At 49.2% G+C, this 13,600-nt stretch overlaps 1 protein-coding gene across 4 annotated transcripts in view; it reads left to right on the plus strand.

The window, feature by feature from the left end:
* IL21R (interleukin 21 receptor) overlaps positions 1 to 13,600 on the plus strand; it is a 47,487-nt gene that overhangs the window by 25,074 nt on the left and 8,813 nt on the right. For all 4 annotated transcript variants that reach the window (XM_039493113.1, XM_039493111.1, XM_039493112.1 and 1 more), the window contains 6 exons: positions 370 to 444; positions 6,101 to 6,206; positions 7,032 to 7,237; positions 8,099 to 8,250; positions 10,721 to 10,898; positions 12,578 to 12,665. In XM_039493113.1, coding sequence (XP_039349047.1) covers positions 370 to 444; positions 6,101 to 6,206; positions 7,032 to 7,237; positions 8,099 to 8,250; positions 10,721 to 10,898; positions 12,578 to 12,665 — 805 coding nt within the window. The remainder of the gene's footprint in view (positions 1 to 369; positions 445 to 6,100; positions 6,207 to 7,031; positions 7,238 to 8,098; positions 8,251 to 10,720; positions 10,899 to 12,577; positions 12,666 to 13,600) is intronic.

The raw sequence follows: 13,600 nt of genomic DNA on the forward strand, positions 1-13,600 counted from the left end.
AGGGCCACAGCCCCACATGCTTTCCTGGGGGGTCTTTAAGAAGATGCTTAGAGATTGTTTAAACAAAGGAGGAGGCTTTTAGGGAGACCTGATCCGCTTGTCTGCATAGCTGCTGTCTGTCTGCTGTGTTTCTATGGGCCTAGCACTAGAAGCTACACAGGTGCAAGCACCCACATTAGTTGCAGCAATGTTGTTGCTCGCTGTTGCATGGCAGTGAGCAAGGACTCTATCTTAGCCTGAGTGCATGTGCTGTAATCCGTTACTGACCTACAATACAGTGCTGCGTGAAGCTCCCTGACATGTCTCTCTCTCCTGCCCGCGCACACACACAATTTGGAGGCTGGGCTGAGCTCATGTTTTGTTTTTCAGGACGGCCAACTAGGATCAACATGAGGAACAAATTGCAGCTCCAGGCAATTCCCTTCTTCCTTTTACTTCAGTACAGTAAGTTCCCAGGTTTCTTTCTCAGGCTTTCACATCCGTGAGGCTTCGTATCCTGCTGTGCTGACCATTGTTTAGGGCTATGCTGAACTGGGTCAGAGCTAGTGAAGGGCCCAGGCTCAAGATATCCAGAGTTAAAGTTTATTGGCTAAAGGTTCAAGCTCGATTTTATTTTGTCCCAACCTGTTTGTCTGCTCCTGTTTATAGCAATGCAGCCAATTGCTGGGCTTTGGGGGTACATCTACACTCCAAGCTGGGGGTGTAATTCCCTAGCTCTGATCAAAAAACAGACTGCAGCTGTGACAGTGGGGGAGGGGGAGTAGCTGCCCCAAGGACATCCCTGGGAAGTGACTCAGGCCTGGTCTACACTAGGGTGGGGGGGTCGATCTAAGGTACGCAACTTCAGCTACGTGAATAGCGTAGCTGAAGTCGAAGTACCTTAGCTCGAATTACTTACCTGTCCTCACAGCGCAGGATCGACGTGCGTGGCTCCCCCGTCGACTCCGCTACCGCCACTCGCTCCGGTGGAGTTCCAGAGTCGACGGGAGTGCATTCGGGGTTCGATATATCGCGTCTAGATGAGACGCGATATATCCAACTCCGAGAAATCGATTGCTACCCGCTGATCCGGCGGGTAGTGAAGACGTACCCTCAGATGGATTACCCAGGGCCATGGGGCACCTCACCACAGCCTGCCCTCAGTGGGTGGAAGTCTTGTCTGGGCCTGCTGTGGATCAGCTCCCTGACACCGCCAGCCTCTGGCAGCACAAGCCTGGCCTCTCTCTGTACAGGTTAGCGATAGGCACCCACCACCCCCGAGTCCTTGGGGCGCTGCTCGTGAAGTGCTCAGCCCCTGTTCCCCTGAACACTCTCAGAGCGCTTCGATTAGCTGTTCCCAAAAGAACACTACACACCAGCTTGTAAGGTTCAACTCAGGATCACCACTTTGCTTCACACACAGCACTGAGATACTTACATAGAGAAAACAAGAGTGTTTATTACAAATAACAGAGATTCAGGTGATAGAGAGTGAGACTATTGGAAACAGTTACATATCAAACAAAATCATAACATGCTTTCTAGAGACTAACCTTAACTAACAAGGCATTCCCCTAACTCCTACAGATGCTCACCTCAAGTTCTTTCCCCTACATTTTCCACCAGTTTGGCTGAGATCTCTTCTCATAAGATCAAGTCCACTGGCAGCTTGTCCTCACAGCCTGAAGGAATGCCAGGGTGTCTCTTTGCACCCATAAAATATCAGAACAGACCTCTGAAGTTCACCTGAAAATAGGGTTTGCACCCATAAAATATAAGAACAGACCTCTGAAGTTCACCTGAAAATAGGGGTGTGTCCCCTCCCCCTCCACTCACCTCTTCCTGTGAAATTCCTTTGGAAATTTCCACCAGATCTTCATTAGTATTTGCCTTAGTATGCTAATAGATCCCTGTTGCAAGACACAATATATACAGTGCTCCACCAGACAGAGACGTGTCTCCACCACCTGCCTGGAGAAGTTTGTCTGAAGATACAGTACATCTGAGTGACCTACTTCTAACTACAGACTTAGAAAACATCATTTTTAATACAGATACATAACTCCTCACATATTTTCCATACACACATCTCTCAATTATTATGATGACCAGCATTACACAGGCTTTCAGAACAGACCTGACATAATCTCTTTTGGTGAACCCATGGGATCCCTGTGCCCATGGACCCCTTGCCTTCTGCCGGTTGGCATCAAGAGGTCCTTGGGTCACACCATCCAGGACGCTAGGCACATACTCAGGGCAGCTAGCCCTTCCCATGGCTTGTGCCACTATGTCTACACGTGTTTTTAGTGTGCTAGCTTGATCAGGGCTAGTGCAGGTCTGTCTCCTCAAGCTGGGAATTACACCCCCAGCTCCAAGTGTAGACATACCCTAAGATTCAGGGCTGGTGGGTGTTTCAACAGAAATGGCTTCTATTCATGTGTGTGATTTACAATAATTCCAAAACATGTTGGCTATAATGATTAGGCTCAGATAGTCTAGAAATGGCCAGCTCAGCACCACTGGAGGAGCAGCTGCCTTTAAATTACTTGCCTGGGACCCACAAGCTGAGCCACTCTTTCAGATACACGTCCCATTACCCAGCCCAGTGTTCTGTGGGTGCCCGTTGTCCTTTACCAAATGCTCCTGGCCACTGCATAGAAATTTAACTGAGCCAGAGTTGACTTTCTGAAAATATCATTTAGAGTAGAAACAAGCAGCACAAATAGCATCTGCAGGAACCAGATATGTGGTTGGATTTTCTTTTTCTGTTTCTAAATGGAGCCCCAACTCGCTTTACACTCGAGTTAAAACAGCCCATAAACCTGAGAGCAGCAGCATCCCGCCCACCTGGCAACAGGGATGAGCTGCAAGCCCCTCACGCTGGTGTCAGGATGACATCGCAAGACTTCCTAGGCTCTAGAGATGTGGTGTGAAGCATGCCCTGCCTGCTGAGATGGTCCTTCTCCATCTCACTGGGAGTTTTCCCTTAAGGAGCATGCATCCCAAGGGAGAACCTCCCCCCCGGGACACTGCATTTTATAGATAGCTGTTTTCCTCCTATCCCAGGGTGCCCTCCTCTCTTTCATCAGATATCTGCTATGCTAGGACGTCCAAGAGCTGGCATGGGTGGACTTGAGTCATGTTTTTCAAATGCAGAATTCTCTGGTCTAATGTTCTGCTGATGCCTCTCATGCCCAAGCTTAGTCTAGGAGGATTACAGTGGCAGCATGATTCTAATATAATATTCAGCACTTACGTAATCTTTGCTGATTATTGTTTGTACTGTAGTAGGGCTTTAAGGGCCTCAGTCCTGGATCAGGGCTCCACTCTCGGTGCTAGGTGCTGTACATACACATAACATAGAGACAGTCCCTGCCCTAGGAGCTTCCAGTCTAAGTATGAGACAATAGATAACAATAATACTGTTATCATCCCAGTTTTACTAAAAGTGGAAACTGAAGTGCAACAGCAACTTGTTCAAGACCACAAACTAAGTTGGTACCAGAACTGGGATGAGAACTCGGGAGCGCCTGGTGCTCAGTCCTGGGTTCAGGCTGCTTGACTATGCTGCTGCACCCTACAGTCTGATGGCTAGCCCCCTGCCTGCCTGATCCCAGCTTGGTGAACCAGGGTCTCCACCCAGCTATAGGTTAATTATTAGAGATGATCAGTTTTCCATCCTGGTGGGTGTTGTGAGGATCCCCAACTGTCCTCTTTTCCAGTCAATGCCCCCACTTCTTTTTGGAGTCTTGCATGCCACTGCGGATTGGTGCCCTTAGGCTGCTCCTGGAGAGCAGATTGTAACCTGATGGGAGAAAACAACAGACTAAGAAAGGGAAGCAGTGGAGCAAAGTCAGGGGAAAACCTTAGGTTTCCTTTTCCTTTGAGCTTCTTCTTCTCAGTCAGACTCTCCAGCCTCAACTGGACACACAAGTCAGTGCAGTGTTGCCCTAAAATAGGCACATTATCCTTGTGCGGGTTTTGCATTTGATATGAAGGTGGCTGGACATGGTGGGCATTTCGGGCTGATCTGACAAGTGGATAGACCACAGTGCAGCCTGCTGCATTCTCTGTCAGCTTTCACTTCAGCCACACTCTGAACACTAAATAAAACTGAATCTTGTGGCTGTTTTGAATGTTGGCTTAGGCCTTTCACACACTGCAGCTTCACAAACAACTGCCCGGATGATAAAGTGCACACAGCCACAGAGATGCAAGGGAGAAGGGAGCATAGCTCCTGGGGGGAGGGGAGGGGAAGTACACATCTGTGCTTTTTTTAATATCAAGCACTAGCTTCACTGTCAGCAAAGTTAAAATGCAGGATCCTTCCTCTCTCCCCAGAGGAACAAGCAGTGAAAGAAGCAGACCTTATGGCTGGTGTAGTACTGACAAGACTTAGAAATTTTGCAGCAGCTGATTTAAAATTTTTATTAAAGCTGATGTTAAAATTATATAAGACACAGGTCAAGGAAAACGAAAGTAGCAGTGCTCAGATTATCCAAAAGTACAAAGGTTGGTTTAAAAGTCATATAATACATACAGTACATAAACAGCAATAACCCAAATTTAGATTAATAAATCTAAAGACACAGTTTAGATATTAGTATCCAAATATTCGTTTACATCACTCATGAAAAGTTATACAAAGAGTCCATAAAACTGCAGTGACAGCAGTGGCTATCAACCCACCTTCTGAGTGACTCAGAGTGGGACACATGGCAAGAATGGCCCTCGCTCAAGTACTGAGGCCACTGAAGGAGGAGAGGATCTTACTAGGGGCCACAGTCTCAAAATCTGCCCTTGAGTAATGGGAATTTTGCTCCTTTCAAACAGGAACAGGGCTGTAGGCAGAAGAGACCAAATTAGCTTGGAGTCTTCTCCACCATCTGACTGTGGGCGTGATCCTGTGGGACTTCACCATCAGATATTTGTTGTTTCCTGCAGCAGCTTCATTATTCTTTATATTTTTTATATTTATTTATTATTTTATATTTATATATTCAAAATATTTATTATTTGTTCTGTGGTAGCCCCCAAAAGCCCTAATCCGATCAGGGCCCCCTGGAGCTGGGGGGTTGTGCAATGTACACACTGGTTATTGCTACGGTAGCATAGACTACAAAGCTTTTTATCTTTCCCTACACACTGCTGAGGTTCACAGCATTGCTTTACTCCTTTATTGAAATCAACCTTACCTGCATAACCCCATGGAGACATTGTCTAGGCATCATGCTCAGGACCACTCAGGATCCAGTACTCTCATAACAATACATTTCAAATGCTAATATCTGAACAGAATAATGTACAGCAGCAGCGAATGCTGCTGTATGTCAGTTTTCAACTACAACTCAGTGCACTAACAAACCTCAGCATGTAATTTCTTGACATTTTTCTTCCCTATGTTAGAAACTTGTTTGTTAGCTATTTAAAGGTTTATAAGTCATGCCTCTCATTTTGGCATCTCGACATCTTACACAGATTATAACAAATACAAAATTAAAATATCTTTGTGCCAGGATTACAGAAAAAGCTTTTCCCAAACCTCTGGAGCCAGATAGGAAAAAGAACTAACAATGCAATTGCTAAGCTATCAAAAATCATTAACAGAGAGAACTGAAAAGAATACATCATGATTAAAAGACAAAAACCATTGAAAGAATGGTACAGTTGCAAATTAAAGCGCTCAAAAGTTAGGTAATGCCAGAATTGTGCATGATACAGTCATTACATGGTCAGAGCCAATCTGTGTACTAAGTAAGTCACGGCTGTTGCAGAAATAATTGCATGTAACTAAAGGGTGTATCATGAAGTGTACATAAACGGAGGTAGAGTTAAGGTTGCACATTCAACCATAATTTGGGCATTTCCTGACTTTTCAGCGCTTCACTTGCAGCCTTAATGTTCTTTAATTAAATATTATTAAAAACAGCTCTGGCTCAAAATAGTTTTACTGCCTATGAAGCATCAATACACATGAAGTCCTGTGTATGGAGGTGAACCGGCACCGAGAGCAAGGTGTGTCATGTTGCTGTGCCATGGGCATTGTTGAGGGCTGAGTATGGTGACATGAGGTCTAGCATTGAAGCCGTTGCATTATTCTCTCTCCCTGAACTGACAGCTACATGTTGTGAAGATCTCCTTTGTTCTGTGGACTACGTACAAACTCTGACGTGTGTCCAGAAAACTGACCTCAGTGAGACTTCGTATAATCTCACTGCAACTTGGTATGTATTAATGAGCAAGAGAACAAAGATGAAATTAGCTGTGATTGCCAGAGGCTAGAGTGCTGTTCTCCTTCCCAGGGCTAGGGCAGAGCTCACAGCTGCCAGCCAACTGCCCAATCAACAGAGAGGGGAGTTCATGATTCCTGGCTTCCATAACAGGGCTGTATTGCCCCACCACCCACAGCTGTACTGACTCCACTCTCTTCCTTGCTTCATTTCCTCTCCCCCACCCTGAAGCTCCTCTGTCTCCTCAGGGTTGAGGCTGGGTCTGTTGCTGTTGAACAATGGAATTACATTAATCTGGAACAGAATGTTAGGACTAGCCATCTTGTTCACAGACATTAATAAAGCTGCTGCCCACGCCTTGCCACCACGTGGGTTTATTTCTGGCCAGATCTGTGACCTTGTACCTCCCCTCCTACTGGAACCCTTGACCCTTCTCTGTCTTTGCATCCTATGAGAGCTCACTTATAGAAACTTCCCTGAATGAAAGAGACCACATAGCTCATATATAGCCAGTATATTAACCTATAACACCCTATTGACTTTGAAATGTCCTATCTCCCCTTCTGTACCAACACTTCAGTGCTGTTTTCTTCTCCCTGTAGTCACAAGTGTTTTCTCATAACTCTGCTTAGAGCTGAGTAAATAGAAGGAAAAGGTTTTTTGCAAATATTTATTTGAATTCAGAAGTGAATTTCCAACCTAATTGTGCCCCTTTTGCTTTTCATGAACTTCTCTGCTACCTCATTTAATTATGTGCTGTTAACAAATCCCAGACCAGCCTCATTAAAACAGGAGGGGATGTGTATTTGATTTTTAAAGGCTCCCTGAAGAAGAGATAAAAATTCCTGAGCCCTTCTGCAATCTCCACCAGTCATCCAGAACGGCTACTCACACTCAGTACACATGTTCCATGGACCTGACGGAATTCTCTTCTGATGACAAGTTCAGAGTAGATGTAACAAAGCTAGCTGATGGGCAATACACAACTTCCAAAGCATGCAGTGAATTTCTTCTGAGCAAGAACAGTAAGTACAAGAAATCATGAGCCTGGCTTTCTTCAGTAATTAAATCCAGGTGCCTCTAGGCATATGTAGCTCCGAGTCTCCTTTGAGTGCATAAAACAGCATCAAGGGTCTATGCATGTTCCAAGGTGGGGGATACTAACCCACTGCCAAGGCTGGAGTGGCACGCATGTGTCGGGCCCTAGATATCTCTTGTCCCTGGAGTATCAGGTGACTTGTTCCCACCTCAGATTTGCTCCAGATCCAAATAACTATGATGTTAGTTATTTAGCCAGAATCAGACGTGACAGTGAAGGGTCACTTCCATTGGACATGTCACAAACATCCCCTATGCAGGACTGTAGCAGCCTTTCAGAGAGCAACATTATTTTATTGTTATTGCCCTGTCTGGCGGCATAAAATATCCCTAGAATAATGCAGGCAGGGCCTCTCCCTCTTTCCTGAGTCACCTCTTGTACAGGGGAGTTAGTCTTCATGATAGGAAGCTCAGGGTGGATTCTGGCATAGCCTATTCTCCCAGTTCACGCAGCATATTGCTGAACCCTGAATCCTACAATAAGCCGTGAGGTTAATGGGTGCTCAACTAGCCACACAAAGGCCACAACGGGCTGTAACCGACTGTCAGAATGTCAGTATTCAGTTTATTCTGAAAATGAAACTTCAGGTAACTAGTATCTAGACGAGTGTGAAAAAGATTACAGGAAAATGGATGCCATTCCATGGGCATGAGTAATAAGTAATTGGTGCTGCTTTCAGAGACAATTCCAGTCCACTGCACCCAGACTGTGCACCTCTCCTTGGTGCTGGGGGGTCTCAGGATAGCGAAAAGCGGCACAATTTGTCTTTCTGTGTTCCCACCCACAGTTAAACCGTTCCCTCCGTTCAATCTGACGGCCGTGTTTTCAGATGGGTATAACGTCTCTTGGAAAACCATCTATCAGAACTCTCTCTTTTACTTTTTGGATGATGAGCTGGAATATGAGCTGCGGTATAAGAAGAAGAGTGACACCTGGGAGGTAAGAGGGAAGCAAGGAGACCCATGAAATTGCATGTACCAGCAGAACACGTGTGCAGGCATGAACCAAAGCAGGAGAAGCCCAGGAACTTGTAAAACCATAACCCCGAGCTCTGATGTGGGTGGGTGAGGAGATGTCCTCGGGGTGTATGTGGTGGTTTCATTTGGTTGTCTTGGCTGGAAACAGAACTAAGGATGAAGCATGATTTGGAGATCAGGATAATTTATCCTTGTGTTTGAGAGGCTGTGTCTTTTGTAGGCAAGACTTCTAGCTCAGGCTTGTCCTACACCAGATGAATCGTACACCAGGCCAATGCTGCAGCCACCCAAGGATTAGCAGAGGCTGCTCAGCCGGGGTGCTGTCCTGTCAGAAAGCAAAAGGAGTGTGAGACAGGTTCTCCTCCCTCCCAGCTAAGTGTGACATTCACAGCTGTTAGCTTAACAGATGAGCATTGTAGGGGCAGGATCCATGTGGGGCTGCTGCAGTCACCCAACTCTACAGTGCACGTTCTAGTGGGGGGACTGTAATGTGTCAGTAAGACTCTGCTGTGCAGCTGTCAGCCCTAGCGCTGCCCTGAGCGCCAGGCTCCAGGGTGCTGCCACTGATGAAGCCTAACCTCCACTAGAACTTCTCTGCTGCCCTGTCGTGTCCTGGTTATTTCCTGGGTCTGCAGTCATGTCTGCAGTACCCAGCAAGAGTTCCCATTCATGATACTGTCATGTGAAATCAGTGGGAATGGTACAGGACAGGACAGCCTAGGGGCTCTTAGGTCCTATGCAGAGATCCAGACTCTGGCTGCCTGGCTCCCCATCCACCCTAGGTACTGCTAGGTACAAACATCTCCGATAGAGTCACTGCTTAAGGCAAATTGCATTGCAGACTCTGCTCCCCCTGAGAAACAGACAGGCCATGTGCCCCTCTCCTTCAGCCACAGGTGTAGTTTGCCTTCTGTATTTGTGGGGGTAAGTAAGGGGTGGAGGGTGAGGCTCGGTGGGAGATCTGGGCGCATGGGAGTGGGGCTCAGCGGGGGGGCTCTGGATGCAGGGGGTGAGGCTTGGCATGGTGGCGATTCAGGTGGGGGGGCTCAGTTGGGAGTTTCTGGAGGTGGGGGGGGGTCTGGCTGCATGGAGATTAGGCAGATGGGAGGGCAGGTCCCCATACAGGGACCCCTCCCCCTGCAGCTGAGGAGTGACGGGGGCAGAAAGCAGGTGGGGGGTGCAAAGTTTCCTGGAGCCATGGGAAGTTCTTGGGGGTGGGTCTGACCCGGCCCGGTGGCTTCCTGCAGGGGAAGGGTCCCATCATCCTCTTCTCTTCCTTCCCCCAGCCCAGCCAGGACTAGCAGCTGAGCACTCACTTGGGTTGGGAAGCAGCTCAGACGCCTGAAGCTGGAGCTCCGCTGTGAGGGTCGCTGCTCTCCTGCCCTCCCCTCCCCTTCCCTCCCCTCCCACAGCCCACATGGGGAAACTGACCAGCAGGCCCAGAGCTCCTGGCATCACCCCTCGCCCACCCAGTGTTACTCTCTGCCCCCCCAGGGAGCTCGTGGGGGGCAGTAGCAATGCCAGACTCTGTGCCTGCTGGTCAGTCTCCTCACATGGGCTGTGTGGTGAGTCATCAGGAACGTCTCTCCTGCCCTCCCCTTACGCAGACCCCTGTGGGCAAACTGCTGTGCACGCACAGTGCTCCTGGTGTGTCCGCCCCCCCCCCCCCCCCCGACATTCCTCCACAGGGAGGAAGCAGAACCAACTGCAAGGGAGAAATCTGGGTGCCCTCCCCCCATGCATCACCTCTGTATCGTATCCAGTTTGGGGGGGACAGTTTCCCTCATGCCTACCCCAATCTGTGTCCCATGCCCTCAGCCTGCAAAGCAAAGCTCCTGCCTTGTGGCTGTGGAGTGTCTCTGCTCAGCCTGTACTTGCAGCTCACTCACTGAGATTAGTCCCTGCTCCCCTCTGTTGTGTAAGCAGCAGACAGCACATGGCACCGCGTGCAGTGTATGTAGCAAGGCTGTGGGCGCTCTCAGTGTTTCTCGTAGCTGAGAACACAGGGACATTTTCTAGGATGTATTCAGACCTGTCTAGCTACCAACAGTGTGATAGATCAGAGCTTGGCATTTCACAGGGCAGCTGGGGCTCAAAGCATCGCCTTCTGCAGGGAAGTGCTAATCCATCAGTGCTGGAATAAAGATAGATGGGCTTGAAAAACCCAGACCTTGACACCCACCAGACTTCGGATGCTTACAAGCCAGATCTGTTTTGTGGGCTTAGGCCTGTCTCTAGTGAGCTGTCATTGCTATTCAGAAGGCAAAGCAAGGGGATCAGATGGTTCTAAAAGGTTACAGTTAGTTGGTCTAATATTGAAACTGACACTTTCTTAGTCAGAAACAGAACCTTTGGGGGTGGGGAGCAAGAGGGGGCTGGGAATAAACCCTCAACTTCTGCTAAAAGCTGCTTTGGTGTTTCATTTTGCACAGAATAAGAAGAGTAAAGTGATCCCAGAGGACGAGCGAAGTGTGGTGCTCCTGCCACTGGAATTCCAGAGGGACACAGACTATGAGTTCCAGGTGCGAGCCAAGCCCCGGCCTGGCTCTGACTACGTGGGGGTTTGGAGCGAATGGAGTTCTCCACTAACCCTGAAAACTGAACCTGAGGGTAAACAGAGCATCAGCCCCTCTTTGCCTTCCTGTCCTTGCTGCATCCTCCCCATCTGATGGTAGCAAACAGTTCCAGAAAGTGTCGTTTATTAAAACAGGAACCAGGGCCATGGGTGCAGTCACAGCCCATTGCATTGTTCAGCCCTCTAAGGGAGCGAATAACCCCCAGACTGGTCTGCCAGACTCCAGATTTATTAATCTGGGCACCCTGCAATGCCCACCTTGTTTCGGGGGCACTTGGGGAGGGTATGTTGAGGTGTACTGGGTATTGGATTATAAACTGATGCTGATGTAATTTGGGCACTTTGCATTGGTTTTACAATACGTAATACACCTTGAGTTTAGAGGGTACGGCTACGCTGCATTTTAAAACGCGTGGCAGCAAGTCTCAGAGCCCGGGCCTACAGACTCAGCCTTGCGAGGCTCGCACTATAGCACTAAAACAGCTGTGCAGACATTCGGGCGCAGCTGGAGCTCGGGCTATGAACCCCACCCCCACCCCCAGACTTCAGGGCCCCAGCTCCAGCCCAAGTGTAAATGTCTACATAGCAGACGTTAGCACTGCAGTGTGTGGGCCTGGTCCCTGAGACTCACTGCCCCGGGTTTTGACATGCCTAGGGAGGCACCATCATCTGAAGACAGAGCAGTAAGTGTTATAACCAGTTCTCTTTTAAATGTTGGCCTTCCAGGACCTGCTGGCATGATGATAGTTTTCAGAAATCGGGACAGTCTGAGATGAGCAGGTTCCACTACTGGAGTTCAGGGTCCCACATTCAGATCCAGGGGGTTGGGTTCGGGGAGCCTGCTTTCAGATTTGAGTTCATGGCTCTGACTTTTAGGACTGGGGAGTTTATATCCAGCTTTGACACTGGGGTTTGGTACAGCGATCCGGCATTCACATTATACAGCATGTGATTCTGACTCATGCATAGAGCTCAACACAGGTAGCATATTTGGCCAAGTGGGTAGAGGGTGCTTCCACCGGTGCCTTGCAGGAGTATTTCCTCAAGTTGTCCAGCGGGAGGGACTAGGACTATTGGCATATGGCAAAGGACTTCCAGCTGCCAGAGCTGAGCTCTCCCCTGAGGCATATGCCAAGGGTGCTTTCTGCTCTGTGTTGTAGGTTTATGTTGTAGATCAGTCCATATGATGTTCTTGTGTCCCTTCCCCTGCACCCCAGGCCAGTTGCCTGCCTCATCATCCAGGCCCCCTTTCCTTGCCTACTTCTGAAGCCCATGGAAGGTGCCCCAGGGAGGTGCTAATCAGACACAGCTGACCAATACCAGATCAGGGGTCCTTGGTACAAGGAGCTGCACATTGAGTCCTGTGTCTCCTAATAGAAAGTGATCCAAGAAAGTGCAATGTCTGGAGGATGCAGCTCTGTCAGAGCTGTGGACAAACAGCCCAGATTGCAGTCAGATTCTGTGCTGCCCACACTCCTGCCGTGGGAGCGATACCGTCTGGGCTCCCAAGGAGGAAAAGAAATGCCTGACCCCAGTTCCAGAGAGCTGTGCCGCAGGCCAGCGCCTCAGAGCTCACAGGAAAAGATTTGGGGTGTTGTGATCCCAGTGCTTTTCCACCCCTCTGTCCTTGACCTCTCTTGCTTTCTCTGGCATCTTTAGAAAGAAGCCGAAATGCAGGATAAGAACTGACTAACCCTGCTTGGTTTGCCCTCAGAGAGCCCAGGAGTGCGATGGCTGGTGTCGCTGCTCGCCTTTGCTCTGGTCGCTGTCTCCGTCACCGTGTTTCTGACCAAACACCAGAGGTAAGAGCATACGGGGGTGCTGGGAAATGCTCTGTTCGGCATCTGCTCTATGTGACCTCCCAGTCCCAGGTTTTCTGATCGTTGTCCGTCCAAGTCAGCAGTTAATCAGCGACTGTTTGCACAGCGCTGTTCCATTTCCACTAGTAGCCCGCCATGAAAGGCACAAAGACTCAGCCCTCTACTGTGATCTCCTGGGTGAACAGGACTGGGGCAGTGCTTGGTGGACTCACAGCCCTATCTGTGCCCACAGCACTGCCCTTCCCAGAGAGATCTGCTGCTGCCTGTGGCAAGCTAGCTCCTGGGCCTTTGTTGTTAGCATGCTGACTCCTCAGCCCTCCCCTTTCTGAGGGGACTCTGCCCTCTAGCGGAGCCTTGCTTCCAGCGATGCTCACGTGGGCGGGACTTTTCTCCTGCCATTCTGAATTGGGAGCACAGCTAATTACTGCTTGTGTGAAACCCACAGCACCTGAGGCGAGGTGAGAGTAGAGTCTCTCATGATCCAGACGGGGGCACCTGGGAGCAGAACCCAGACCAGGCAAAGCGCACCTGCTCCAAGCTGCTACAAACTCCAACCTCAGACTGGGTGATGGAAGGTCCCTGGGGTTTGTAGCCTCTGGGGAGCCTGGGCACTGGGCATTTCCAGGCCTGGGAGACCAGTTGTAGGGTTGGGGGGCAAGGACTACAAAGTTTGGGGGCAGAAGCTGGGAGCCTTTTTTCAAGACAAGTCTGGGGCCTGAGCATTTTGGGAGGCAGGGCTCCAGGCTCACATTTTTGTTGAGCAGAGCCTGGAGGCCACGCCAGTGGAAAACTCCATTAGCCTGGCCCATCCTGAGACATAGGAGGATGGAGCATTACCAAGAGGGCAGAGCTGTCCATTTTCTTAGCAGAACCCACTCAAGGGGAATTAGGCTCCCAGCAAGGCCTGGGCAGGCGAC

The sequence above is a fragment of the Mauremys reevesii genome, linkage group 10, assembly GCF_016161935.1.
Source record: "Mauremys reevesii isolate NIE-2019 linkage group 10, ASM1616193v1, whole genome shotgun sequence".
Classification (NCBI taxonomy): domain Eukaryota; kingdom Metazoa; phylum Chordata; order Testudines; family Geoemydidae; genus Mauremys; species Mauremys reevesii.